Source organism: Tetrao urogallus (genome assembly GCF_951394365.1).
Source record: "Tetrao urogallus genome assembly, chromosome: 18".
In the NCBI taxonomy this organism is placed as follows: domain Eukaryota; kingdom Metazoa; phylum Chordata; class Aves; order Galliformes; family Phasianidae; genus Tetrao; species Tetrao urogallus.
In genome coordinates, this window is record NC_136831.1 from 5,260,561 (window position 1) to 5,286,576 (window position 26,016).

Here is a 26,016-nt window from a genome sequence, read left to right on the forward strand (position 1 = left end):
TCTCCACGTATCGCAGCAATCTCCGGCACTCTGAACTGTGACAGTGCCCTTGATATTTAAGGCCAGTTCCAAGCAGATACCATTGAGCTGAACAACAGTTTGGTGGACTTGGGAGGGCCTTCAGAGCGATGAACACTGCCCACGCAGCAGTGCAGCAGGCTGAAGGTGCCGAGGCTGAGCTCAGCGCTGAGCTCCCTGAGCCTCTGGCAGCACCAGCCCTGCACAACACCAGCCACGGCCGAGCTGTGGAGGAACCACAGCACCCCTCTTGTCCCAAGGCACATCTGGAAGCACAGCAGGAGCTGTGGCTGGCTTCTGGCAGAGATGCTGGTGGCCATTTGTCAGCAGAGCGCGCAGGCTGGTGACCGCAGCTCAGCCTTTACTAACAGCAATGGCCCCAAAATGCTTTCCACGCTGTCTTCTACATCTGGCAGAGACATTATGCTTCCACAGCACACACCATTAGCTTCTCTTAAGATTGATACACAGAAGAGAAAGCAGGGATATTTTTGCAGCTTTAAGTTTCTGAAGGAAGCAGCAATGGACATGAATACTTGTGCAGATACACGCTAAAAATTTAATTAAAAAACTGCATTCAAAATTCTCTTTGTTGATGATAAGCACTAATAACTTTATTTTAATGACTCTGCAATACTCCTCATTCTCTTTGCTCTCTACCCATGTATAAGTGAGAAACGAGGAGCTGTTCTCTCCACTGACTGGACGTATTTGTTAGTGCATGCTCATGGCTTTTTAATTGCTATAAAGTCATCAGCAGTTTTTGGTTAAAAAAAAAAAAAGAAAAAAAGATGCTGTCGATTCATAAAGCAAGTTAGAAATGAGATGTTCTGAAAGTTTTTCGGTTTCTGGTTTTGTTTTTTCAATAATTTCATTTTGTACAATGATAAATTTGCTACCGCAGCCTCTTATGCACCTCAGGAAGTAGCATTATGGGGCTGTGCGTGTCACTTGCTAAAGACTGGATATTTCCCATTCCTACATGAAATCCAAATATCTTCATTTTCTTACCCATGGTATTTCACCTTTAATATTATTTCAGACTTACCTCATCTTGAAAATCAGTGTTAAAACCAAGGAAACTTTTTGCTTCCTAACAAAGAATTAGGAAGTTACCCAGCGCTGCATCAAAATAAAAAGCCCATGGGTTGGCACAGCTGGAAGACATTCTTGGGAATAGTTCCAGCTCTTCTGAATTTATGCTCCCAATTTAAACAGCCTCAGAGCTGCCACCTCAAAACGCAGTGAAGTCCACACATGTTCAAGACATTTCTCTATTATGTGACACAGGGTGACTTTAAACCTTCGCAGAGCAGAGTACTCCAAAGATGTGACTGCTCAGAAATTTCTTTAGATACTTATTAAGCTACAGAAATTAAAAAAAAAGGGGGTAAGTAGCTAATTAGCAGCTTGTTCTTCTTTCTCCATGATATTTCATTTTAAAACAAAGCAGAAAAGATGACCTATGGCAGCAGTTACTGATGGACACATACAAATCATCCAGCAGACTTCCTTCAGCTCACCCCAGCTTTAAGTTCAGGAAGCACACAACTTTGAGATGACCATACATGTGATACCTCAGTGTCTGTTAGCCAAGTTTCCTGGAGTTCAGCAGCTCTCAACCTACCTATCCAGCACTCCAGGCGGGCACACGGGGTGGTCTTCACCACATCAGGAGGGTCCACGCCAACATTTAGGCACAAAACTAAGGCAACACTAACAGTCTTCATCTGGAAAGACAATAAAACATTCACTTAGCATGGAAACGGATCCATTTTGGGGTTGAAATTTTACCACTACTATAAACTCTGAAGTTTCAGCTATGCTTTGTTATCTGCTCTTTAACATGGACTACTTGAAGCAAGGCAAGGCTGATTACATTTTTCATTTTAAGAGAGCAGTAGAATGTTTTAATAGAACAGTACTCACTCTGCAAGAATAGGACTTGGTTTTTACATTACTATTTTTACACGTATCTTTAATACAGCATGGAAATGGATGTCATTGGATTTCTTCCACACATCTTAAATAGTCACTGCTCAATGGAAATACATTATTAAAACATGTGAATGCCGTTCAGGGTCACTGATCAATATTAGAACATATTATATCCTTTCTAATATTAAAACCAAAACCAATAAAAGGAGAAACACCCAACGGCCAAGAAAGCCATTGGATATTGGATATCTGATGCCATTACACACAATGCCATTGGATATCTGATGCCTACACACAATGATACAGGCAATTCAGACAGACTCTGTCTTAAGTCACTTCTTCTCAAATCCTCATAACATCCAGATCTGGTGCTCTTTTAGATACTTGTGGCCAAAAAAAGGGGATAAACCACAGTTTGCAACTGTGTTCCTCAGTCCATGAGACTGCTACACACAGCAGCTAGGGCACCCACTGATACCTGAGCTCTGAGCAAAAAGCTGCATTGAACCAATTACTAAACTCTATAGCAGGTTAAAAATATAACTTGAAAAGGATTCTTTTAGTGCTTCGTTCTCTTCTCTAAACTCCTTCATCCCAGTATCTAAAGCCGTGTCCCAGCACCAAAGGAGCACAGGCAAAGTGCTGCACCTGGTGGAGCGCAGCCACCTGCAGCCCTGCTTCCCCAGGGTGCTCATTACCATTCAGAACAGCAGGAAAAAAAGCCCAAAATGCACACTCATAGAAAAAGCTGGAGCCACACAAATGTATAATTTATAAAGAAAGCAGAAAGTGGAGCAGAACAACACTAGTCACTCCAAGAAGGGGAAAAGACAGGAAGGAAACCCTGCAGCCTGACGGGGGATCTGGAGCAGGAAGCCAGCATGAGAAAGAAACCCAACGAAGTGAGAGCAGTGCATAGCAGTGCACACAGTGGCCAAAGAGGGTGAGCTTCACAGGACCCCATCTGCAGTCAGCCCTCCCCACTAGGCCTGCCCAGCCCCCCTCCCTGCCTGCTGCCCTTTCACATTCATCTCTTTCCTCCCCATTTAATCAATGCACACCAAATTGCTACTTCCAAAAAATCAGCTATCCCAGCACCTTGGTGTTGACATCTTTCATGTTGTCTGCATACAAAAAAAAAGCGTCTTCAAGAAGAATTCCTGGGCTGGGCCAGTGCTGCGACCCACACAGGACAGCACAGTGCTCCTGCTGCAGCCCAGCTGCACCACAGGTTATTTGCAAGAAAAAGATGCATTCTTTTCAAGGTAACACAGTGATACCGAGCACTAGAAACAGGAAGAACAGCCTCAAAGCTTTAACATTTTCAACAAGTTCTGTATATTATAGCACTGGGCTGACTTCTAAAAGGAACCAAACTGCCTGAGCTCCACAGAGCTCTCCCCAGATACCCCAACTCACACCCAACAATTCTGTGATTCTATTCCCTGCAGCACAGAGGTGTTGCATACCAACCAAAACATCTGTAGAGAAGGTCAGCAGCCAGCAGCAAAACCAGGGGAAAAACCAACCAACCAACCGGCAGCACGGTCATCAGCTGGCACTGATGGAGCCCTGAGTGCATCACAGGCATCACAAACCTGTGTGGCCTCAGAAGGAACACAGTGCTGCAGGGTGTCACGGTGCTGCCTTCCCCAGCAGAAGTCCCAAAGCCAGTGGGCAGCACAGAAAGCAGTGGGACCCAGAGCACACAGGCTGCTCCCTCAGGAGAACACATCCTGCCCAGCAATCAGCTCTCTCATTTATTTATTGTTTCCCGTTTATGGCCTAATACTTGTTTTTCAATATTTTACTAGTCATGTCTGACCTGTGACTTACGCTGAATGAGCCATTATTTATCTCATATTCCCAAGTTCTGTGTTTTAAATAAGCATTTCTCCTTGAGAACAGACAGCGAGCCAGTAAAAGTTAAGTCTAACTGATCCCAAAGACAAATGGGGTTATTTCCCCTCTGTCTACCTCCCCACAAGAGCCATAAAGTATTATATTTCATGACTGTTTGTTCTGCTAATAAAGAGCACATCTTTAGCAAGAATTACAGCTGGCCCATGCTCCTCTCTGACTCCTATTCAATATCCGTGACGTGGAATCGTTGCAAATCAAAAGAAAGACCGAAGCCAATGCTTTGAATAATGCTTTTTGCATTTCTGAACTATTTTAGAACGTACTACCAGAAACTCTGTACTGTATTAACAGCTTTGTAACACAGGAACTATCAGGACATTCTCCTCTGTCATTAAAGCACGGTGGAAGTTTTCTACATTTCAAGAATAAATCCACCACCAAAAAAAAAAAAAGAAAAAAGATATTTAGTATAAAGGATAGAAACAGCAGAATGCAGAGAAAAACCAAAAGCACAAATCCTTACAGCTGCAGGTTAAGTGCTGCTGTGAGACGGTACCCAAGCTTATCACACATGCTCTCTTCGTGTGCTGAGAGCACTGTGCACTTCACCCTGATGGGGAACAGCAGCGATTGGCATCCCCTGGCCCAGCAGCCTCAGCCCCTGAAGGTGCTGTCAGAGATGAGTGGTGCTGTGCACAACAGAACTGCTCCCAGTGTTAATGTGAGGTGGGCTGAGCCACGGCCATAGCAGGGTAGGGATGAAAGGCAGAATACCTGAGAAACATCCGCACACAGCAACTTCCTAAAGAGCCCAGCTGTCCAGGTCCAGGATGAGTGTGAAAGGATTACTGAATGTGTTCTGGCTGAATAATCTCAAACTCTTCCTTCTAGAGAAGGGGTAAGAAATGATGCAAAGCAGCCTCAGAGTCATTAAGCAAGGGCAACAGACATGCAAGGAAACAGAACAGTCTTAAGCATTCATTTCCCTTTGTTATGCAGTGAAAGAAAGCATGGAGAGGTCAAAGAAGCACCCAGCTTCCAGGAGGCACAGCTGCACTGGGAGAACCCATGCCCAAACTGCTAGGGCCGAGTCAGGCTGCATTCCCAGAAGGGCCCTGGGTGCTGAGATGACTTGGAAACACGTCTCAAAGCTACAAGGAGCAATCAATCATCTCTCTGTTACCAGCGGCCTTACTGCGCTGTTACCTTCAGAAACATTCAAGGTAGACCTGCATGGCAGACCAGCACAGCAGCAGCCAATTAAAACAACACATCAGAGGAAAAACAAGGAAACCCTAAAACCTCCCCATAAAATCTTCACGAGCCACGAGGCAAACAAGGACAGAGCCCCAAGGAAGTGAGCTGTCCTTGAATTCCTGCAGCTGCACAAAAGCAGAGCCTTTCGTCAAATCAAGAACCAGCCAAGCATCAGCAAAGGGCTTCTGAAAGTGGGGGTGATTGGCCACCACACAAGGAAAAAAAATTAAGTGCTGCATACAGGACTCATCCTCTCACTGCAATGTTCTTGAATGGATCAAAAAGGTAATTTTCTGTCATTTCACATTAATGGTGAAGTCTCTCCCCGCTCTAAAATTATCTTTGCTAGCAATACCATTGTCAGCTCCTTTCCAACACATTACACTGCATTTCTATCGCTTATTACTCATACTGCAAATATAATTACAACGAAGCACTCTCCGGGAGCTATTTAAGGGAACGAGACTCCTGGACATTTCTGTGTATTAAGCCATTAAAATTTTAGATTTGCAATAATTATTTTCTTCTCCACCTAGCTAGAGGAAGCAGAAATAGCAAATTCATGGCTTTGTGGAGCTTTATATACGCACTGCTTATTACAATCTTTAAACATGGACTTAAGCCAAAGCTTACAGGAGAAGAAAAAAAAAAAAGGGCTTGCTTCCCAACTCCTAACAGACAGGAGAAATTTCCTCATACAGTCCCCTGGTCTTGGAAACCTAGGGAAAAAGGAGATTAAATGATTAAATCCAGGTGAATAAAGAAGTATATTTTTACTCTGTGGTCTCAGAAATTCCACAGGTTAGATTCGCTGACACAGAGCTTTATTTCAAAACCTCCTATCTAAACTTACGGAAGAAAAAAAACATCTCAGTGTGATGCTCAGATGTGGCAGAGCACCTTCAGATTTTAATCTAAGCTTACCAGGAACACAACTGTAACTGATAGGAGTGAATTATTACTTCCACCTTACAGATACATCTCCCTACCAGCAAAATCAATGGGATAGGAGATTGACTGAGCTAAAGATTTCAGTGTTTGTTGCTGTTGTATAACGGCAAGAGCTTTTTCATTCAAAATACGACCAGCCACACTCTTCAGAGCTGTTGAAATCCGCTCTCTCTGCTTAGAGATAAGAACATTTGTAGGCAGTGGTAGATACAGCACAAGCTTCCCAGCTCTGTTCGATCAATACAAGCCATCTTAACCCAGAATGACCTCTGTTCTAGGTAAGAGGAGATGCAGACCTGTAAGTGGGATGGCAGTGCTCATTACTTGCAGCAGGGGGTTCGAATGGAGAGAAGCTGAGTTGCTTTGTTTTGGTCTTCATTTTGAAAGACATCCATCCACAAGCAGTGCCCCACTCTACCGCTCGATTCACACCCCTAATGCACAGCAACAATCACTTCTGTTACCACTGACCTGAAGTGGTTTTCAGCCACAGCCTGAGGAGGGACACAGCACCGCCACTGCTCCCAGGGCGACCTCACAGCACCCAAGTGAAGTGCTCCAAACCAGCCAACCAGTTCACCCTCATGCAGGAGAAGAGCAGGAACCGCACTGCATTTTAGATCCTGGGCTAACTTACTGGGTTAGGAGTTCCTTAAGCACAAATGCAGTTGACAGTGTGTGAAAACGCAGAAGAAAACACAAGACAAACGCTTAAGATGCAAGAAGCCACGATGAAGGGGAGGCTGCAGCCCACACATGAGCTCCTAGCTAACAAGACCCTGCTCACTGCTGCTGCAGCCTCAGTGGCCGAATGCCTCCCGGTGCAACCCAAAGCAGCGAGCTCAAGCCAGAATAACAGGCAGGAGCTGTAATAATAATAACAGGCACGAGCTTGCAGTGCAGCCACCCTTCACTGTTTTCCTTTGCCACAAGAAACATCTGCCACGCGGGCAGGTAAATGCTCCTTGTCTGAATTAAGTGCGTTTGTATGCAGCACTGCCTTCATCTGCATTTCCATAGAAACCTAATTGTGTATTTCTCTTCTCATAAAAACAGGATTTAATTCTCACTCAGCAAGTTACCAGGCAGCAGGAACAAAACGCTAAAGTGAAACTATTACAACCAGCTTTCTCGCTCTCCACTTATTTTAGAAATCAATATAAGTACAGCACAGCTTAATTTAAATATCCTGAATTTAGTAGCAACTTGTCAGTAAAACCCGGCGTATTTGAAACCTTTTTATTTTAATCAACTTTCATGACTCGACTGCTTCTGAGGCTGAGAGATTTAATTCAATATACAAAGCATACTTCTAACCCTCTTGTGTTCAAAATATTCTTTAAATAAATAATAGATCAAAGCAGTGTCACTTTGATGGCATCTGTAGTCCAGAGAAGCAGGAGACGGAAGATTAAATGTCTTCAGAGCAGTCCTAAAGGATGAAAAGGGGTGAGAGAATGTGCCGTTATTTTGTCTAGATTTACTACTGATTACCTTGCTTATTTGATTCTTCCCTCTTATTAGATTCCTGCCTTCTAAAAAACCTTCGAGTTCCTATAAACTCTGGGGTTTTTAGAGAAATGGAAGAAAATGAAAAAAAAAAAGTAATTCCATTCTGAAATCTTAGTGGAATCATTTCCTATAGCTGTAGTAAGTTAGGATCACAACATAGCATAGCTCAAGATGACAAATAAGGGCAGAACCAGCTTCTGCCTGTGGTTTCTCCATGATTCATGGGGAAAAAATGCCACAGATTTACCTGCAACTCTACAAAGATGGGATTTTTTCGGTTAACCAACCTTCCTTCTTTAAATATGGGCTCATTCTGTGCTTTGACAGGTGAACCGATCAAATTCAGAATAACAGAATGCATTCCATACTCTCAAATTACATCAAGAGATAACAGGTACATCCCCTCCAGCCCTCTCCAAGTCTTCCAGTAGCATCTGGGAGAGAGAAAACACATTGGAGGTGAATCAGATGCAAAGAAGGTATGGAGGACCAGAAAGGGAAGCAACAAACCGGGGAGAGCGACACAGCAGCAATCAGATGGAGGCAGCTACGTGTTGATTTTAATTTGATTAGCTGCTGTGGACAGGTGTCAGAGGCCTCCAATGCTGACTCAAGGCTACAACACTGACTTTTCCTCACTGTGCTGTAATGCTCTACAGAAAGAAAAAAGGAAGAAGCAACTTTCTGAAGTCAGCTGTGACACAGTGAGAGGAATTCTTTATAAAGCCAGAGAACAAGACCCAACAGTTATGTGAATTCAGGAGGAAGGGAAGAAAGCAGTGTTCTTCAGCAAGAAGTAATTGCACATAATGGCAAACTTGCCCAAACGATACCAAATAAAGCTGTCCTAATACACAGTGACATATGATCAACACTTCTGATATCAAGAAAAGTTGTTTCAAGCTCACAGCGAAAACAGAAGGAATAATCAGAAACATTCTGACGTGCTTCTACTTCCTTATTTCACAAAGATTAGACTCAGTCTCTGTAAGGACGAATTCACTCCGGGTCTGACTTTGCTGAGCTTAGTGAGACATGCACCACTCACATCACAGAGTACTCAGAAAAAGAAACTGCATCCCCACAGGCACGCAGTGCTGTAACCACTGCTCTGCTTTTCACTGAGATGATCCCCTTTGTTTTTAGCAGCCATATGAAAAGCACTGCAACAAATACAACTGATTACTTCTACCTCTCATGTTCATGCTGCAACCTATTGATTAGCAAGCCAGTGTTATCATCAATTTAGAAACAGACAGCTCTGCACATCATGAAATAAGCGAACAGGAAGTTCCACAGGAAGGCAGAAGGATCACTAAAATAGACAAGCAAGCTCATCCCACCTCCACATTCTAGTAGAGCAAACCACTTCCATGCCAAAACCCTTCAAAGGAGACATACCTACAAAACTGTGTTATGTGGCTCATCTAAATCAGACTCTAAACAAAAATTGATACAGTCCATTAATGATTTACCAAGTCAAATTTTCAGTACATAAGCACTTAGATGTTTCTGGCTCTGCCAGTGCTTCCCCAACACTCCAGAGAACTGTTTAGGTGAATGTTTCTCTAGAAAATTAATGTAAAGCATCCTCATTCTAATATCTCTGGAAAAAAATTACAGGAAGGAGTTTCACCAGAGATCCCAAGTTAAGGTCAGAGTATTACTAAAGGAAGTGGAAACGTATTTGGTCACACACACACAAAATCATATACAGCCATACACACAAACATATGGACATCACAACCGTGAGACCCTGGGAATCCTCTGACCCAAAGCAGATTCCATGAATTGAAGGACTGCAGCTGATTATCCTTTATGTTTCTGTAGTGTTTGTTTTTAACTTAAGCTAAGTTGTGACACAGACACTGCTCTGGGTTGACATCATGAAGAGGAACTGTCAGAGGCCCTTGGCTTCATTGGTGCCACATGACATAAATTCTAACAGAAGAGAACTACCGTTCTACAACACAGCAAACACTTCATCTAATAACTACTTCTGTCTCCAGGTTCACATAAGCTGTTTCCTGTCTCTCGCACACACAGAGAATACCTTAATTTCACATTGCACATAACATGCTGCTGGCAAACTTCAAAACCACAACACTTCCTGCACCTTCACCACGAAACAAGTGTAACGACTGCGTTCACTGCACCTCGTGCTGTGCATTACCTGCTGATCCACAGCGCCCTGTGAGCCCTCAATAATCTTACTGCCTGCACTGAACAACATCAAATTCCACTTAAAGAGCTCAAACGAGGGAGATACTCAGTCAGCGTGTTGCTGTGAACCTGGATACACATTTATCATAGCATCCCCTAAGTCAGATGGAACCTAAGGAAGCTCTCTGTGCGTCTCCCACCTGTCTGCAGCCCCAACACCACACGTAGGGCTCACAAACCGAGTTACCCGGTCAGGGGATTGCCCACAGCCCCACTGGGGGACGGACGGCCCTCCTCCCTCCCTGCCCACCTCCTCCCACCCTCGGCCATTACCCTGTCCTTCATCCTCCAGCTCTGCGCCAAGGACTTGGAGCCCTCGATCTTCTCGCAGTGCCTCTTCTTCATGAAGGCCAGGGGCAGGTTCCAGTCCGTCAGGTCCGACTCATCCTCCTCCCCCAGCCCCAAGAGGGGCGACTGCAGCAGCTCAGACTCCATCGAGGCGAGAGCTCCGGGCACGGAGGGAGCGGCAGCCCCCGGCCCTGCTCGCGGCGGGGTCACGGCGGGCGGAGGACAGCGGAGCGGGCTGAGGACGGCCAAGGGCAGAGGGCGGCCCCGCGGAGCGCCGAGCTGCCGGCGGGGCCCGGGCCTCCCCTCGCGCCTTTAGCCCCGCGGGCTCCGCGCTCGCTGCGGCGGGAGCCGCGTCCGGCCCATGGCGCTCCGCGCTCCCTCACGCTCCGGTGAGCCGCGACGGATCAGTGAGAGGCGAGACAGGAGCGAGCGGCAGGGAGCGGAGGACAGAAGCGACCCGCGGCGCCGGCAGCGCGACTCTTCTCAGCAGCGCGGCCAGGAGGCGGCCATCTTCCCCGGCCCACAATGCACCGCGCTACGGAGCGCCGCGTGGGACAAACGGCGCCGCGCCGGGCCGACCACGGTTGCCATGGTGACGGCTGAGGCTCCCCTCCCCCCCGCTGTAGGCCCGAGCCTATCCTGAAAGCAGTTCGTCGGTGTTCTAACGCTGTAAACAGTGTCTTGAGGTATCGATCCAAAAAAAAAAAAACACGCACAACTCGATTTATATCAACTTCCATTAACGCTTTCAGCGTGTTTACATTCACAGACACTCGACATGCAAAAGCCCCCATCACAGATCCCCAGGTCTGTCAGAAGGAACAGCAGCAGCCCTGCTCACCTCAGTGAGATCTGGACACTGATGGCGGTGATCAAAATGGGAGCAGCGACTGCAGCAGCCGTACGCAGTGCAGATGGACCTCACGGCCGTGCTGCTGCTAATCCTGGCTGCCGACAGCATTAGGAGCGTGTGCCCGTCCTGCCAGAGCGTGCAGGAGTGCAAATACCTCTGAAGGGCACAGCTGTTCCTCTGTTCACATCAGCAAAGCTCGCAAGCAGTGGCTGGTTAAGACCCAAGTCAGGTGTTTTCCCTGATCCCCCAGCCTGTGCTGGGAAAGCTCTGTGTCCCCTGCTCTCTACCCCTTTATTTCAGGGCCTCTCCCAAAACGCTGCCCTGCTCCCAAAGGAACAGCTGCATGCCCTGCGCAACAAACATTCCTCCAGGCTCTGTGCAGAGATTCAGGATGGAGCCTTGGCTACCTCTGACACTTAGGTTTCATCACTGGGGCACTGCATAAGAGCTGGAGAGCACCAGAGATACCCTGCTGGAAAACAGGGACCTGGCAGGCTCCCTGCAAGCCTTCTGTAGCTCCACAGATGGTGAAACACTAGAAGTGCCTGCAGCCACAAGACACAGCCTGCACACGCAGCAGTGGGCTGGAACATCGCTGCCTGCGTGCCCATGGCATGTCAGTGCCATATTTCCCATTTCCACTCAGACCTGGGAGCCCCCAGCCCAGCCCACATGTGAGCTCCTGATCCAGGCACCAACACCCCAACCTCCTCCAAGAGGACGCTGCTCTGCTAATAGTGCCCAAATCCATGTGGAGTGACAATCTCCATGCTAAACACTTTTTTTTTTTTTTTTTTTTTAAATGAGTGATGAAAAGGGCATAACATTTAGTTTTAGTGACAGGGAATTTGCAAAATTTGCAGAGATTGTAAATATCAAATGAAAAAAATTATATCTGCACTTTATTAGATCGCTGAATAAGCCTCATCAACATCCTTTTCTAAAGGACACATGCTGTGGGTCAGCAGGGAATCAGTCTCCATTTAAGTTCCTAGCTTTGATAGATATTGGGATGAGTTGATTTATTCAAGAACAGCACTGCCAAGCAGTTGGCCCCATGGCATCTGCTCTCAGATAGCACAAATCTTCAGGACAGTGGTCATGGGCTCTCTTTGGTCATTTGCAGCTATATGCTTTAGTCAGAGCTACTCGCCTTATTTCAGTCTTCATGGGGCAAGGACCAAAGGGAGACATAAATAATCTTCCATTTATATCTCCATAAAAGTAGTTGTTAGAAATGAAGCCTTTCCCTGAAGTTCTTTTCATCTCACACCACAGTTCAGTATCAGGATTCTCTCATTGTGGAAAAAAACTCTGCAGCTTTTATTCAGGCAAAATATTATTCAATTTTGATAGACCACAGCAAGCCCCATGCCACTAGAGTACACCATCTAGGCTACGTACATGCTTCTGCTGGGCTACGTGTGGGCTTTCCTAATGTTCTGATTTAGTAACTAAACCTTAAAAACAAATATTTCTACAGTATCACAGGCTCTTAAGTCCTCTAATGACAGACTGCTTGCCTTCTCCAGGCAGCACGCTCTTGACAGCTAATTTCCATCTTAGAATTAAAGCAGGCGCTCCATTCCTACCTCAGCAGGCAGAAAGAACAGCTTATCCTCTTTCACCCTCTCTTACATATATGAAAAATGTTTTTTGAATATTCTTTTCCTTTTTTACACCTTCCTCAGACAAAACGATCCCCATCCCCTTAGCATTTCTTTTCTGATCTGATGTCTGTACCCCTCACCCCGTCGTTCCTCTCTCTTTTAGGCACTCACCTATTACCTTGCTGGGTTTGCAGTCTACTAAAACACACGCTCATGCTTACAGGCAGAACCCCACTTTCAAGGCATCATTCTAGGCTCTCATCACATCTCAAACCACTGTGTTTCAGCCCTGCTTTTATCTTTTGCAAAGCTGAACCCAGGTTTAACAAATCTGTTCTTGATTAGGGCAGCACTGTAAAGCTCTTGTTCTTAGGCAATCTAGGGAATAGAAACTCTATGTCAAGCAAGCCACGTTCACTGATGTCCTAAAGACCAAAATGCAGAAGGATTATCTTCTAAAAATACACTTTGAGACATTTTTTCACCTGCCATTCTTTTTAATGAAAAAGTCTCCTATCTCGGTCCCTGTCGGCGCCCATTGTTCAGCCCCATTCAGCCAGCTGCTTCTAATTCCACTCTTTCGTGGGAAGGAAGAAAAGTACGGAAAGAAGAAAGTGATTCATAAACATCGAGAGATTTCATCTTTCATTTTCATCAGTCGCGTTCGCAGGTCACCAAATGAGTCGACTTCGGGTTCAAAGTCCACGTTCTCAGCCAAAGGGCTGCTCTTTTGAAGGCTTCCATAGCAAATGCACGCCTTCCCCACGCGCGAGCTCACAGCCAGACGCTGCTTGTACGGCTTTGCCAGGGCTGCCTTCTGCATTTAGGGCTAACAACAAGGTTTGTTTTAACACTTCAGCTGGGGAAGCTTTATATCCTAAAGACGGTAGGTAAAATATTTATTAGGAAGAATATCTATTTTTAACTAAGCCTGATATCGTTTCTATTATTTATGCATGCACACAGACTTCCCCGCTCATCTCCCTGCAGCAAATGGGAGTCGGAGACTGGAGGGTGGGAGCGGGAAGTGGAGCCCGGGGAGGATGGCACCAGGAGGAGGTGGGAAGGGGGTGCTTCTGTGCCAAGTCCAATACACATCAAGAAGTGATTCATGAGATTGACTCTCCATCTTGTAAAAGAATCCCAGTGACCTCCCTCTGAGAGGAAGAGAACTGGAAGATGTGTTCCCAGCACAGCATCCTCTTCCTCACTTGCTTCTCCATAGGTACACATGCACACAGGTAGGGAAACACACGCTGTGCAGGTGCTAAGCCTGCCAGGTGCTCTGTGTAGAGTTGTGTTCGTCAGGAGGACCCGATCAGGAGCATGATGGATTCTTCTTCCTCTTCCTCTTCCTCTTCCTCTTCCTCTTCCTCTTCCTCTTCCTCTTCCTCTTCCTCTTCCTCTTCCTCTTCCTCTCCCTTCCCTTCCCTTCCCTTCCCTTCCCTTCTCCCATTGAAAAGGGCAAAATAAATACTAGGTCAGAATTCTCCCCTTGCCCTTTCAGTGGAAGCAATGGTTTGTCATCAGGGGAAATATTTCACTGAGAAAAGGGGAGAGAGAGAAGAGGTGAGGTAGTGACAAGAAGCAGAAAAACTGCGGGTTCCGTCTTTTCTCTTTGCCACCACTGAACTACAAAAGGGCATTTATTGGTGAATCAGCAGCAGAAGAGTTTAGTTAATGTGTGTTTTTCACCTTCTTGGATCAGAGGTAGCAAAGAAGGTGGAAGTAATTTGGACTGTGAAGAAACAGCTGCATTTCAGCCCAAAGGTGGCTTCGGGTCACTGCCGAACGTAAAGATTTCTGCATTCCTGCTCCCCCTGCGAAGGCTGAAATGACCAACAAGAACTGGTTGCTTAATGGAGATGTTTTTCTCATAAAGCCTGAGAGAAGCTGCGCTCAATACATGTGGGGATACAATAGATTAGATAGTTTGTAGGATGCGTTAATAGAGTCCTCAAAGCACTTCACTATCCGTCTCCGTGAAAGGCGTTACATAAATGTGAGCTCATTTGTTATCATTATCTCTCTTTGTCTCCTCGCAGGGTGGGTAATTTGCTGGGTTATCGGGCTACGTGTGTTTAAAAACACATGATAGATGTAACCTCAGCAGACATTCACTGGTTTTCTCATTCTTAAGAGCAGAAACGTTTCCTTCACCACTCGGTAGCTGCTATAGATCCTATCAGCTCTGACTCAGCGACAGAACAACCCCGGTGCACCAGAAATAGAAGCCGTGAGTTCTGCTGGCTTCTTCTGAGCTGCTGAAGCACACCAACCAAACATCCATTTGCTGATACACCTTTCTGCAAGCGCACCTTTCCCCAGAGCACAGGCCTGACTTGACATTCTCTTTAACCGGAACGGAACTGCTTAATTAGAAGTAATTCAGCATTTCACAGGATGTTGCTGGGAAGTTCTCGTACTCTGCCGCCTTCTCTGCCTTTGGCAATCGGAGCAGCCTTGGGAAATACTCGGCACAACAACACACAGATTGCTTCAGTCAGAACCACAAAGGTTTGGTTTTATGATGAGCGAAGAGGAGGCAACAGCCAAGAGACCAGGATCCAACCAAACAGCTCTGAATGGAGCATGCAGCCCAGGCTGACCATGTAGTGTTCCCCACTCATGTCCTTACCCTTGGCAAAAAAAAACCAAAAAATCTCTTCCTGTGCCTGAGAAATACATTGATCCATGGAAGGAGCACGATTCTACAGTTCCTTTTCCACCATTCCCTCAAAATAAATCATTTGAAACCTTTTCCTTATGCCCAGGGTATTTCAAATTCAAGTTCCCAATCCAGAGTGACACAACGCTCAGCACTGATTTTCCAGGTTTGGGTGGGTTTGATGGCTGCTGTGTTACTGCTGAGATTCCAGCAGGCTACTAAGAAATAATGTGACTAGACTTATTATAATTAATGGAAGCAGGATGAATATATACACGATCTTCTCATTTACACAGGGGAACATCCATACAGCTGGAAAGCAAAGGCGTCTCTACGTGGTAAAATAAGCACTACATAAATCTGATGTATGAATTTATAGTACACTAATGACTTCCCATTAAACTGCTGATTGAGCAGTCAGGATGTGGCAAGCATGAGAAGCTCACTCTGCTTCCAAGGACCATGCCAGTGCCTAATGAGTTTCTGTCCTTGGAAGCAATGCAGTGCAGCTAGCGTAGCCTACGTTTGCAGTGTCACTTATTTTGCATGTGCCACGCAGAAAAGCCCTCTGAAATAACAGCAAAAGGCAATCGGGCCCACAGACCACGTACTGGCAGCACTGTTACTGTACTTGAGTCAAAGCAGGGCAGTGCTGATGTTCTCAGGTTTGGATGGCATCCAATTCTCGAAGCAAAGTGCAAAGCGCTGTGAGAAACACCAGCAGAACTGCGCAGCCCCCGGCTGCTGAGGAGCCCAGAGGTCTGCAGACCTTCAGCTCCTGAAGATCTCCCACTGTTCCCACTGCCCACCCCAGGGCCGGCTGTGGCCCCGCTGGGTTCCTGCCTCTCGCTGCAGTGTCAGCCTGGAAAGCACCAGCTCTGCTCATAGCTCTGCTCATAGCCGGATGCTCCAGCTCTGCTTACAGCCTGGCAGCAGCTCCTGGGTCATGCCAGTTATGCCCACTGTCTGCAGCTTCTTAAGCCTTATATCTTGGAAGAGGAATCAATAACATACCCAGCCCTAATGGTATCCTTGCCAGCAGAGAATCTTCAATGTCACAAGAGCTCCACTTCCCTACTAAAAGCTATGCTTTAGAGAAGGGCCATGCCCCAAGCGGGCAAATGCAATGACTTCCTACTGCATTATGGCATTTTTACCTATCCCGCCTTTAAAGCCCTGTTGCATTTTAATCCAGGTGTATCATCAGCAGCAGCACAGAGTGGCTGTGGCACAGGCAGCAGCTGCTCCTCCAGCACCAACAGAGCTCTCTGTCAGCTCCTCCCTGCATGCAGGCAGAGCTCACAGGGCTCACAGGACACCTGTGTGCACAGACCTGCAGACACCCACAGGCTGTCCCCAACCCCATACATGCTGTCCCCAACCCCATACGTTCTCGGAACCCCCTCGGAGCCCGTCCTGCCATCTGTCCATCCTCCCTCCAGGCACGGAGGCATGCCCAGCCTCCACAGACATTACCATAACAGAGCACAGAGCGTGGGAGAAGGAGAGCAAGAGACTGTGCAAAATAATAAGTAATTGCAGGAAGAAACTAGGGCACAACAGTGTCTGTGGCTTTTGATGTTTCCCTCCCGTCCCACCGTGCCTTCCTCTTGGGGAAAGGGAATGCTGCAAGGTGGGACCAGGCCTTGGTTGTTTCTGTATGGAGCGCCAGCAGGATTATGGATAAATATTGAAGCTATCAAAGAAGCTTAAGGGATTTAGGAACCCACTCCCCATTATTATCCTCTGTGCAGCAGAGGGAAATGATCTTGTGCAGAGACCTCAAGCACACACCAGGACTGAGAGGCTGCTGAAATGCCCCACGCCTGTTAGAAATTTCCCTTCCTTTGTTGAGCAGGGAAAAAAAATTACCAGTGCTGTTTGTTGTAATAAATGGAGCCAAGGTTTGTGCCTGGCTCAGTGCAGGGAGGACGGAGTGGGGAGGAGGGCAGGACCACGGGGCTGGGAGCTCCATGCACAGCCGCCCATCAGCCGTCTGCCTCCTTCCGTGGGAAATCCCAGAGAGAAATGAGCCGAGGGACCATTCCAAAGGAAAAGCCACTGGTCCTTCTGGTGCTTGCAGAGAGGGAAAGAAGTTACCGTACAAATCAATTCCGAAACGGAGAGGCGGATGTGGGATGCTTCAGACCTGCCCTCCATTCAAAGCTTCTGCTGAAGATTCACAACAGAACTCCATTAACAAAACATGACGGCGGGTCCCACTCCCCCTCCCGGCTCCCAGATCCTGCTGTAGGACAGCTCTGCTGATGGTGAAACGATTCTTGGTGCGTGTGCCAGCACAGGGAGCACCACCCCGAGCCCCTGCCCCTGCTGCAGCTCTCCTGCAGTCCTGGCTGATGCAGGAGCAGACCTTGAGCAGCCAGAATGGTTTCTCTGCCACACTTTGTAGGGAACGCTGCAGTTTTAAACCACAAATTAAATTTTTAATGAAACTTCATAACGGTTGTACCCAAATGTAATGTAATATTGATAGGAGCTGTGCATCCAGCTAGCATGAGATTGCCCTAGAAAGCTTTTTAGGATGTTATGCAATGTATGGTTAAATTAATTATTTGTAATGAAAGGACCTGTGCCCCTATAGCATCGCTGATGTGCCGGCACAAAGAGCACACTCCTGGTTCTCTCTGGATGTAAATGTCAGGCGTTTCAGGAAGAAACTGACTTCTGAGATGGGAAACAATGAAAGAGAGCGAAGGAAAAAGGAGGAGAAGCAGAATGTGTGTGAGAGAGACAGAGAGAAATGGAGAGGGAGAGATCTGCAAAGAAAGACTGCAGCAAAATGCAGCAGATTTCAGAACTCCGGTCCAAAGTGTTGGTCTGTTACAGGAGGGAATACTCCATCTTCCAGGCGGTGCATTTGCACTAACTGCACACCCCGCTCAGGCTGCCCTAATGAGATCTGTAAATTTTTGAAGGCATTAAAAATACATATTCTGCATATGCACAGCTCTGCAGCCTTCAGCAGGGCGGTGTGCGCTCACCTCCCGGCCCTCTCTGTGCTGCACAGGGCACGGGGCTCCAGCAGCACCCAGCTCACCCCACACGTGGCACCACACAGACCTGGGTGCTGTCACTGCTGTGTTCCCAGCACCCGTCCTCATGCCACATCCGTGTGCACGGCGAGTGGGGCTGCAGCAGTGAGCCCTGGGGATGCTGGCTCTGCCATCCTCCAGAGGCACCAACGCTGGAAGCTTCTCGTTTTGCCCATCTCATGGCAAAGCCATTCTCATAATGGATCACATTGCACAGAGGAGACTTAGCTGCGGAATCAGCATTCCCCCCCAGGAGGATGGTTTGTGTGCAGCCGCTTCCACAAACAGGAGAGAGAGCTTCCACTCCCTGCTCTGCATCCGGCCCCTGGGATCACAGACATCCACTCCCCAAATGCCCTTTTGCGCATCTGTAGCAAAGGAGGGCCGGGGCTGAACGCCTCTGAGCAGCAGCTCTGCACCAAATGCTGGCCCAAGGGGACTGCTGGCCCCAGGGGGGGCGCCCCAAGCTGTCCAAAATCCTCTGAATCACAGACACAAATGTTCTTGCTGGCTCCTGCTCAGCACCACACCACCTCCAAGGTTCCCGGATCGCTGCGCTCAGCTCTTTCCATCTACGGAACGATAAATCAGCCACAGAGAACGCTTGGGGAGAGGCGAGAGAAGAGTTAAAAATAATAGGGGCTCCATTATTCCATTATATCTATCCGGCTCCTAAATCTGCAAAAGCAATAACGGATCTCACTGCATGATTCAGTGGTTCTGGGAAAGCTGAATTCTCTCTCATATTTTCTCGTTCTTTCTTCACACGAGGAGGCTCGGGGGGTTACTGAGCGTATCTGTTTGAGCGCAGCTCTGTTGTTTTTTCCTATCCAGGTATTTATACGGTCTCCATCACCATAGTATCAGAGTGTTTATTTTACTGCACCTGTCACCTTGGTCTCCTCTCAGCATAATGTACTGTGGATGACAAAAGCTCCCTGGTTAAATTGGTTCGGTGACACGAACAGCTTTGTCAATACCACGCAGATGTTAACAGAAGTGGGCACCGATTCCGCCACCTCCCAGACCCGTTTTACACGGTGGAACTGTATTGCCTGCAGTAACATTGTTTTCACTTTGCATTGCCGCCTGTGGCGGAAGAATCGGACCTGCATTCCTTTCAGCCTTTTCCACAGCATCCCTTTATCCAAGGGAAAGGCACTAACCAGCAGAGGAAGGGAGAGGCCTGCCCAGCCCAGCGTCCACCCCTGCCCGGCATCCCTGTGCCCTCCCTTCACACCCACCCCTCTGCTCCAGTCTGGCTGCATCCAAACACCACACAGCACAAAGAGCAGAGAAGAGGAGAAGTAACCACTGCAATAAAGCCAGAAGTGAGGAACCCAGAAGGATATATATATATGTATGTATGTATGTATATATATATATATGTATGTATGTATATGTATGTATATGTATATGTATATGTATATGTATATGTATATGTATATGTATATGTATATGTATATGTATATGTATATGTATATGTATATGTATATGTATATGTATATGTATATGTATATGTATTTTTCCCCCTGGAATTTCCTAAAGCAGAGCACACAGCCCTGGGGCTGCGCTCTTCCTGAGCTCCACAGCTCCAAGCTGAAGGCAGGAACAGCGCTGGAAGCAGCTCTGGGAAGGATCTGGGTGAGCAGCCCCTGAGACCCCGAGGTCACTGAGCTTTTTGGTGGCTCTGGTAGCACTGAGCAGTGACAGCACTCCGGAGCACAGCAGAACCGCTGAGCGCCGGCACCATCCCGGGCTCCACAGCCACTCGTGTCCCGGTGCTGCCAGCAGGAAGCATTTTGTGTCACAGAACTCGGGGGCAGGTGAGCACATGTGATAAAAAGGCAACGGGGTGAGTCAGGAGCGACGTGCCAACCGGGGGGGGGAGGGCTTGTCCTGGGGGAGGGAGGTGGGGGGAAGGGAAGTGCCCAGCAGCAGCAGCTCTTCGTCCTTTGCAGCTCCGCGGCCTGAAGGACCTTGTCTTTTCCTGACCCACTTCACTAATCAAAATTAATTGCTTCACATTTCACAGGATAACTTGGCATTATGTAAATACTCCAGCCATATGGGCTGCTGCAGTGCAGATTTGGCGGGGCAGGAACTGAACCGAGCCGAAAGGACCGAATTCACGAACGGTGCGATCGGAAACCGCTCCCTAGGCGCCTCGCAGCGCCGCACAGCCCCGCAAAAAAGCCGACGGACGGCGCTGGGGAACGGCGCGGGGAGCGGCACCGTGCGCAGCGCGGTCACGCAGCGCCGAATCCCCGCCGCCCTCCCGGCGTTGAGACGGGCAGCACCGCGAGTGGGGCGGAGAGGGGCTCAGCTCCGCGTCGCACCCCCCCGGCTGCGGGCAAACCTCGGGGCCCCTCCGGCGGCGACGCGGGGAAGCGGAGCTCCGGCGGCCGCGGGGCTGTGTGGGACACGCGATACCCACGACCACTGGGCAGCCCGGGAGAGCAGCGCTACTGCGCGGCCCCGCACCGCACACCCACAAAAGCTCCCTCTGGCTGCTCCCCCGCTTCACGTTCACTTCTACAAACCCCTCCTCGCCCCGTGGCGGACCTACGCGCCGACAGCCCCGGCCGCTCACTCACGCACACTCACTCACACTCACTCACACTCACACTCACTCACACTCACTCACACTCACTCACACTCACACTCACACTCACATTCACTCACACTCACACTCACACTCACACTCACATTCACTCACACTCACACTCACTCGCGCTCACCCCCGCGGGACCGGCAGCGCCCCCCCCTCCCCCCCGTCTCGCAGCCGGGATTCCACGCGCCGTGACGTCACGCCTCGCGGCCCCGCCCGGGCGCTATAAGAGCGGCCGCGTGCCGCAGTGGGTCCGGCGGAGAGCGGCGGAGCCGGCGCCAGCCCAGCCCGGTTCCCCGGCCCCGCCATGGCCGCGCTGGCCCTCTGCCTTCCCCTTCCCCTGCCCCGATTCCTGTCCCAGCCCCGCTTCTTGCCCCTGTCCCTGACGCTGCTCCTGGCGCTGTCGGCGCTGCGCGGCCGCGCGCAGAGCTTCGGGCAGACGCGCTTCATCTGCACCTCGGTGCCGCTGGACGGGGACATGTGCGCGGCCACGGCGCCGGGCGGAGGTTCGGCCGAGGAGCTGAAGAGCACCGTGCTACAGCTACGGGAAACGGTGCTGCAGCAGAAAGAGACCATCATGAACCAGAAGGACACCATCCGCGAGCTGACGGCCAAGCTGGGCAGGTGCGAGAGCCAGAGCGTGCTGGACGGCGAGTCCAAGGGCGGCGGGGGGGGAAGGAAGCAGGGCGGCTTCTCCAAGAACACCATGGGCGACCTGTCCCGGGCGCCGGCCGCCGAGACCCTCAGCCAGCTCGGGCAGACGCTGCAGTCCCTGAAAACCCGCCTGGAGAACCTGGAGGTACCCCGCGTCCCGCACCCGGAGCCCGCAGAGCGCGGAGCCCGAGGGGGAACGCGGCGTTAACGGCCCCCCCTCGCTCTGTCCGCCCCCCGCAGCAGTTCAGCAGGATGAACTCCTCCGGGCAGAGCACCAACCTGAAGGACATCCTGCAGAACAAGATCGACGATCTGGAGAAAGAGGTGCTGTCCCGGGTCAACAGCCTGGAGGAGGGCAAGTACAACCCCAAGAACGAGTCCGAGGAGCGGGGCAAGATCGAGAGCACCCTCACATCGCTGCACCAGCGCATCAGCGACCTGGAGAAAGGTACCCCCCCTCCGCACCCCACCCCGCCCGCTCCCCGCTGCCGGCGGAATGCCGAGCAGAGCCCGTCCGCTCCGAGCGCTGCCCTCCGCCCCCCGGGGATGCTCCGCGCTGGGGATTAGGGCCGGAGCGGGGCCGTGCAGGGGGGATTTGTGCTCACTGCCGTTACATAATGGGGCCGGGAGGGGTGCGGACCCCAACCACGGGTGGACGCACTGGGGTCCCAGCACGCCTCCACCCCACAGGCCAGAAGGACAACCGCCCCCCGGATAGGTTCCAGCTCACCTTCCCTCTGCGCACCAACTACATGTATGCCAAGGTGAAGAAGAGCCTCCCCGAGATGTACGCCTTCAGCATCTGCATGTGGATCAAATCCAGCGCCTCCCCCGGCATGGGCACCCCATTCTCTTACGCCGTGCCCGGACAGGCCAACGAGCTGGTGCTCATCGAGTGGGGCAACAACCCCATGGAGATCCTCATCAACGACAAGGTGTGGGCACGGGGGGGCTGGAGGGATCCTCCTTGATGGCACGGTGCGGGCACGGGAGGGCTGGAATGGGGGGGGACGGCATGGGGACCCACCTCCCTGACCCCTTCCCGTCCCCGTTAGGTGGCCAAGCTGCCCTTCGTCATCAACGACGGCAAATGGCACCACATCTGCGTCACCTGGACCACGCGGGACGGCGTCTGGGAGGCGTACCAGGACGGCACGCAGACGGGCAGCGGCGAGAACCTGGCTCCATACCACCCCATCAAACCGCAGGGCGTGCTGGTGCTGGGCCAGGAGCAGGTAAGGATCCCTGCGAGGGGAGCGGGAACATGGCCGGCACCACGGGGCTCTGACGGCCACCCCTCACCCCATAGGACACGCTGGGCGGAGGGTTTGACGCCACGCAGGCCTTTGTGGGGGAGCTGGCACACTTCAACGTGTGGGACCGGCGGCTGTCCCCGGGCGAGGTGTACGCGTTGGCCACCTGCAGCAGCAAGGCGCAGGCTGGGAACGTCATCGCCTGGGCAGAGGCCAACATCGACATCTACGGCGGAGCCACCAAGTGGACTTTCGAGGCCTGCCGTCAGCTCAATTAGGGCCACGGACACGCGAGAGCCGCCTCCTCATCGGGTTCTTTCAGTCATTTGGGTTTTCCTCTTATTTATTTATTTATTTTGGTTGGGATTTGTTTGTTTGTTTGTTTGTTTGTTTGTTTGTTTTTGCGCAAAACTGACTGAGAACGAAGCCCTCACCTCCACCCCAACCCCCCTTTGGAGCCGGGCCCCCCCCCCCCTCTCCCTTCATACCCGCAGTCCGGTTTCTGTCTTGCCAACGTCCTTCAATGCCTGCGTGCCTTGGCCTGGCGTGGCTGCGTCCGCCCCGCTTCGCCCGGCCCCCCCTCTCCATCCCTGTCCCCCCCCCCCCCCGCAGCCTCCCCAGGGCTGGCGGAGGATCACAACCCGCCATAACCCCCCCATGCACCCTCTTCAGGCCTCTGTGCTCTGAGGATGCAGCCCCCCCCCATCCCTTTTCCCATTCCTTCTCCCCCAGGAAGGCCAAACTCTGTGTGTCCCCCCCCCCCCCAGCACCGCTCCCCAGCACCACAGCCATAGCCCCGGGCTGCAGGCAGGAGCGGGCCCAGCCCCTTGCCCCCCCCCTCACTCAGGTACGTTCCCCCCCCCCCTGCCCACAGCCCCGACCCCCTCCCATGCCGTAGCTGGTGACAAATCTGCCTTTCTGCCCCTGGGAAGTTTAGCGACTGCTGAGAAGTCCGAAGCCTTTCTGCTTTTGATAACACAATAGATTGTTTCTCTTACTATCAAAGTTTATTACCGATAATAATGATAATTAAAAAAAAAAAAAAAAAGGTATTTTTATGAAGAATTAAGAAACGCTCCCTGAGAAAAAGCACTCTGAGATCCTGCAGGTGAAGAAAAAAAAAAAAAAAGAAAAAAAAAAAAAAGAGAAAGAAACGTATTTTGAAACAAATGCATTTTGTATGGTTTCCTTTTCTAAAGTCTGCTTTGTACTACAGCCGCAGCCATCGCCCCCAGTGCCCCCAATGCCCCCCAGTCCCCCCCAGTGCCCCGGGGCCCATTCTGACTGTGCTCTCTTTAGGAACAGCTGTGAGTCCCTTCCATTCCCTGCGGAGCAAAGCGCAGAACGGAGCGGTGCGACCCGGTGGGTTCATAGCATACAGTGCAGAGAGGGAGCGACCGCCTCTCCATCGCCGCCGTTCTGCCAACCAAAGCTGTCCATCCCTCTTCTCTGTCTCCTTCGGATTCTGAATGGGTTACGATACGCTCCAGCCCGCAGCAGCAGCTCTGAAATGCACTGTTTCTACTGATGATACTCGTGCTTTTTTTCCATTTTATTGCCGAGATGACATGAATTGTTGACTTTATTTTTACACAATAAAAGAGTGAAGAAAGACGCCGGGCTGCGCCGTGCTGTGTGCTACACGCAGGAACCCCCTGCCGCACGCAGGAGCTGCTGCACATCCCCACTCATTGCATGATGAGCTCACCAGGTGAACAGATTGCCTTTCCTGTCGGCCCTGAGCACGCTGCCCACCATGGAATGCCCCCAGCCCTCACTCCTGGCTCTGCGCTTCCACCCCAGCACCGTGTCCCAGCATGTCATCACATTGTGAGCTGATGGATGGGGAGGGCAGGGTGTGGGATGGGGCTGTGGGGGTCCAAGAGCTGCTGGGCTCCTGCGGCCCTTTGTGCTGTGCCTGCCTGCAAGACGTCCCCGAGCCATGTGCCACCTACATGTGCCACGGCCACCCTACCCCTGCGTACCCCTCAGAGCACTGCCCTGGGTACAACAACGCTGCACCAAAGCAGTTTTAGGGCCATTTAGTGCAGACACTGTGCTCCCATCCCCACACCCCCTGTAGCCCAGCTGCTCCACAGATAAGGCTGCCCACCTCCATGCCCCCTCCAGCCGCAGCAATGAGCACGATGACCAGGGAAGCCAAGGATTTTGCCTTGGGGGTGGCACAGCCCGGTGCCCCTCATGCTCAGCCCCACAGCTTTGGGCTGCAGCTCACAGTGGGAGCCCGGAACCACTGCGAGCGCTCGGATAAAGGAGAGCACTGCCCACACCGAGTGCATTAAATCCAGGAGGCTTTTAGAGCAGATGGAGATCTTGGGCTGCGTGAGGACAGGGCCCACGGCGCTGGGAGGTGGCGCAGAAATATTGACGGGGGCGAGGGAGAGTTCTTAAGGGCAGGATGCAGCCGGGATTTACTGCGCTGATCCGGGCGCTCGCTGCTGGCTCACGTGGGAGAGAAACCTCTCACCCCTTCTTCCTACGCAGTGGGCACAGCACGGCCTCGGAGCGACGTGCAAAGCAAAACCAGCCCTGTTCCATCACAGAACACCCATGGAAAGCAGAGAGGCTCTGCACCCTGAGGTGCTCCCCCCTCAATCCATGGGATGCACGCACTGCCAGAGCTACCTGCGGCACCCGGCCTGCAGCCACCCCCCAGCATCGCTGCGATGCGGTGCCGAAGGCAGACGCTTAATAACATGCAGTTAAATTAATTAGCACCGAGCGTGCCACACCGTGTGCTGCTCTGCACTGCTGTGCTGGGAGAGCCAGATGAAATATGGATGAGGCTGAGCGGCGATGGGGGCTCAGCCTGGAGCCGCGACCCCAGCGCCTCTGGAGAGGCTCTTTGCCATCGTTTGGCAAAATCTAGAGGAGGTGGGAGGAAAGCTGAGCGCTGCCCTGCACGTGGTGCTCCGCAGCAGGAGGTGGGCAGCAGTTTGGGAGCAGCTCCTTGCAGGGAAACCGGGGCAGCAGAGGCAGGGATCTCACTCTGCTCTCTGTGCAGCTGACAGCAAGGGAAGCCGTGGCAAGGGCTCCTGATGGTAACCAGCATCCTGCAGCTTGCTCTGCCCATGTAGACCTGGCTCCAGAGCCTAAGCCCCGTGGCACGAGACTCACAGCACATCACCAGCAGCACGGGATGAGCCCCCAGCACAGCGGGACAGGCAGGGAGGTTTTGGTGCACAAGCACTGCGTTGTCCTTTGCACTCAGTGCGCAGAACTGTGAGCATCCTTGGCACAGCC

The 26,016-nt window shown here is 50.6% G+C and overlaps 2 protein-coding genes across 3 annotated transcripts in view; one reads left to right on the top strand and one right to left on the bottom strand.

Annotated features, from left to right (window-relative positions):
- Window positions 1–10,197, bottom strand: part of RPTOR (regulatory associated protein of MTOR complex 1) — a gene marked incomplete at both ends in the record, with an annotated part of 117,392 nt that extends 107,195 nt beyond the window's left edge. For both annotated transcript variants that reach the window (XM_079544125.1, XM_079544124.1), the window contains 2 exons: window positions 1,646–1,748; window positions 10,036–10,197. In XM_079544125.1, coding sequence (XP_079400251.1) covers window positions 1,646–1,748; window positions 10,036–10,197 — 265 coding nt within the window. The remainder of the gene's footprint in view (window positions 1–1,645; window positions 1,749–10,035) is intronic.
- Window positions 10,198–21,152: 10,955 nt separating this feature from the next.
- NPTX1 (neuronal pentraxin 1) lies at window positions 21,153–23,030 on the top strand (the record flags this gene model as incomplete). Its single annotated transcript, XM_079544391.1, has 5 exons — window positions 21,153–21,644; window positions 21,740–21,947; window positions 22,190–22,434; window positions 22,555–22,734; window positions 22,809–23,030. The coding sequence occupies 5 exons, from the start codon at window positions 21,153–21,155 to the stop codon at window positions 23,028–23,030; spliced, it is 1,347 nt and encodes a 448-aa protein (XP_079400517.1).
- Window positions 23,031–26,016: the final 2,986 nt, after the last annotated feature.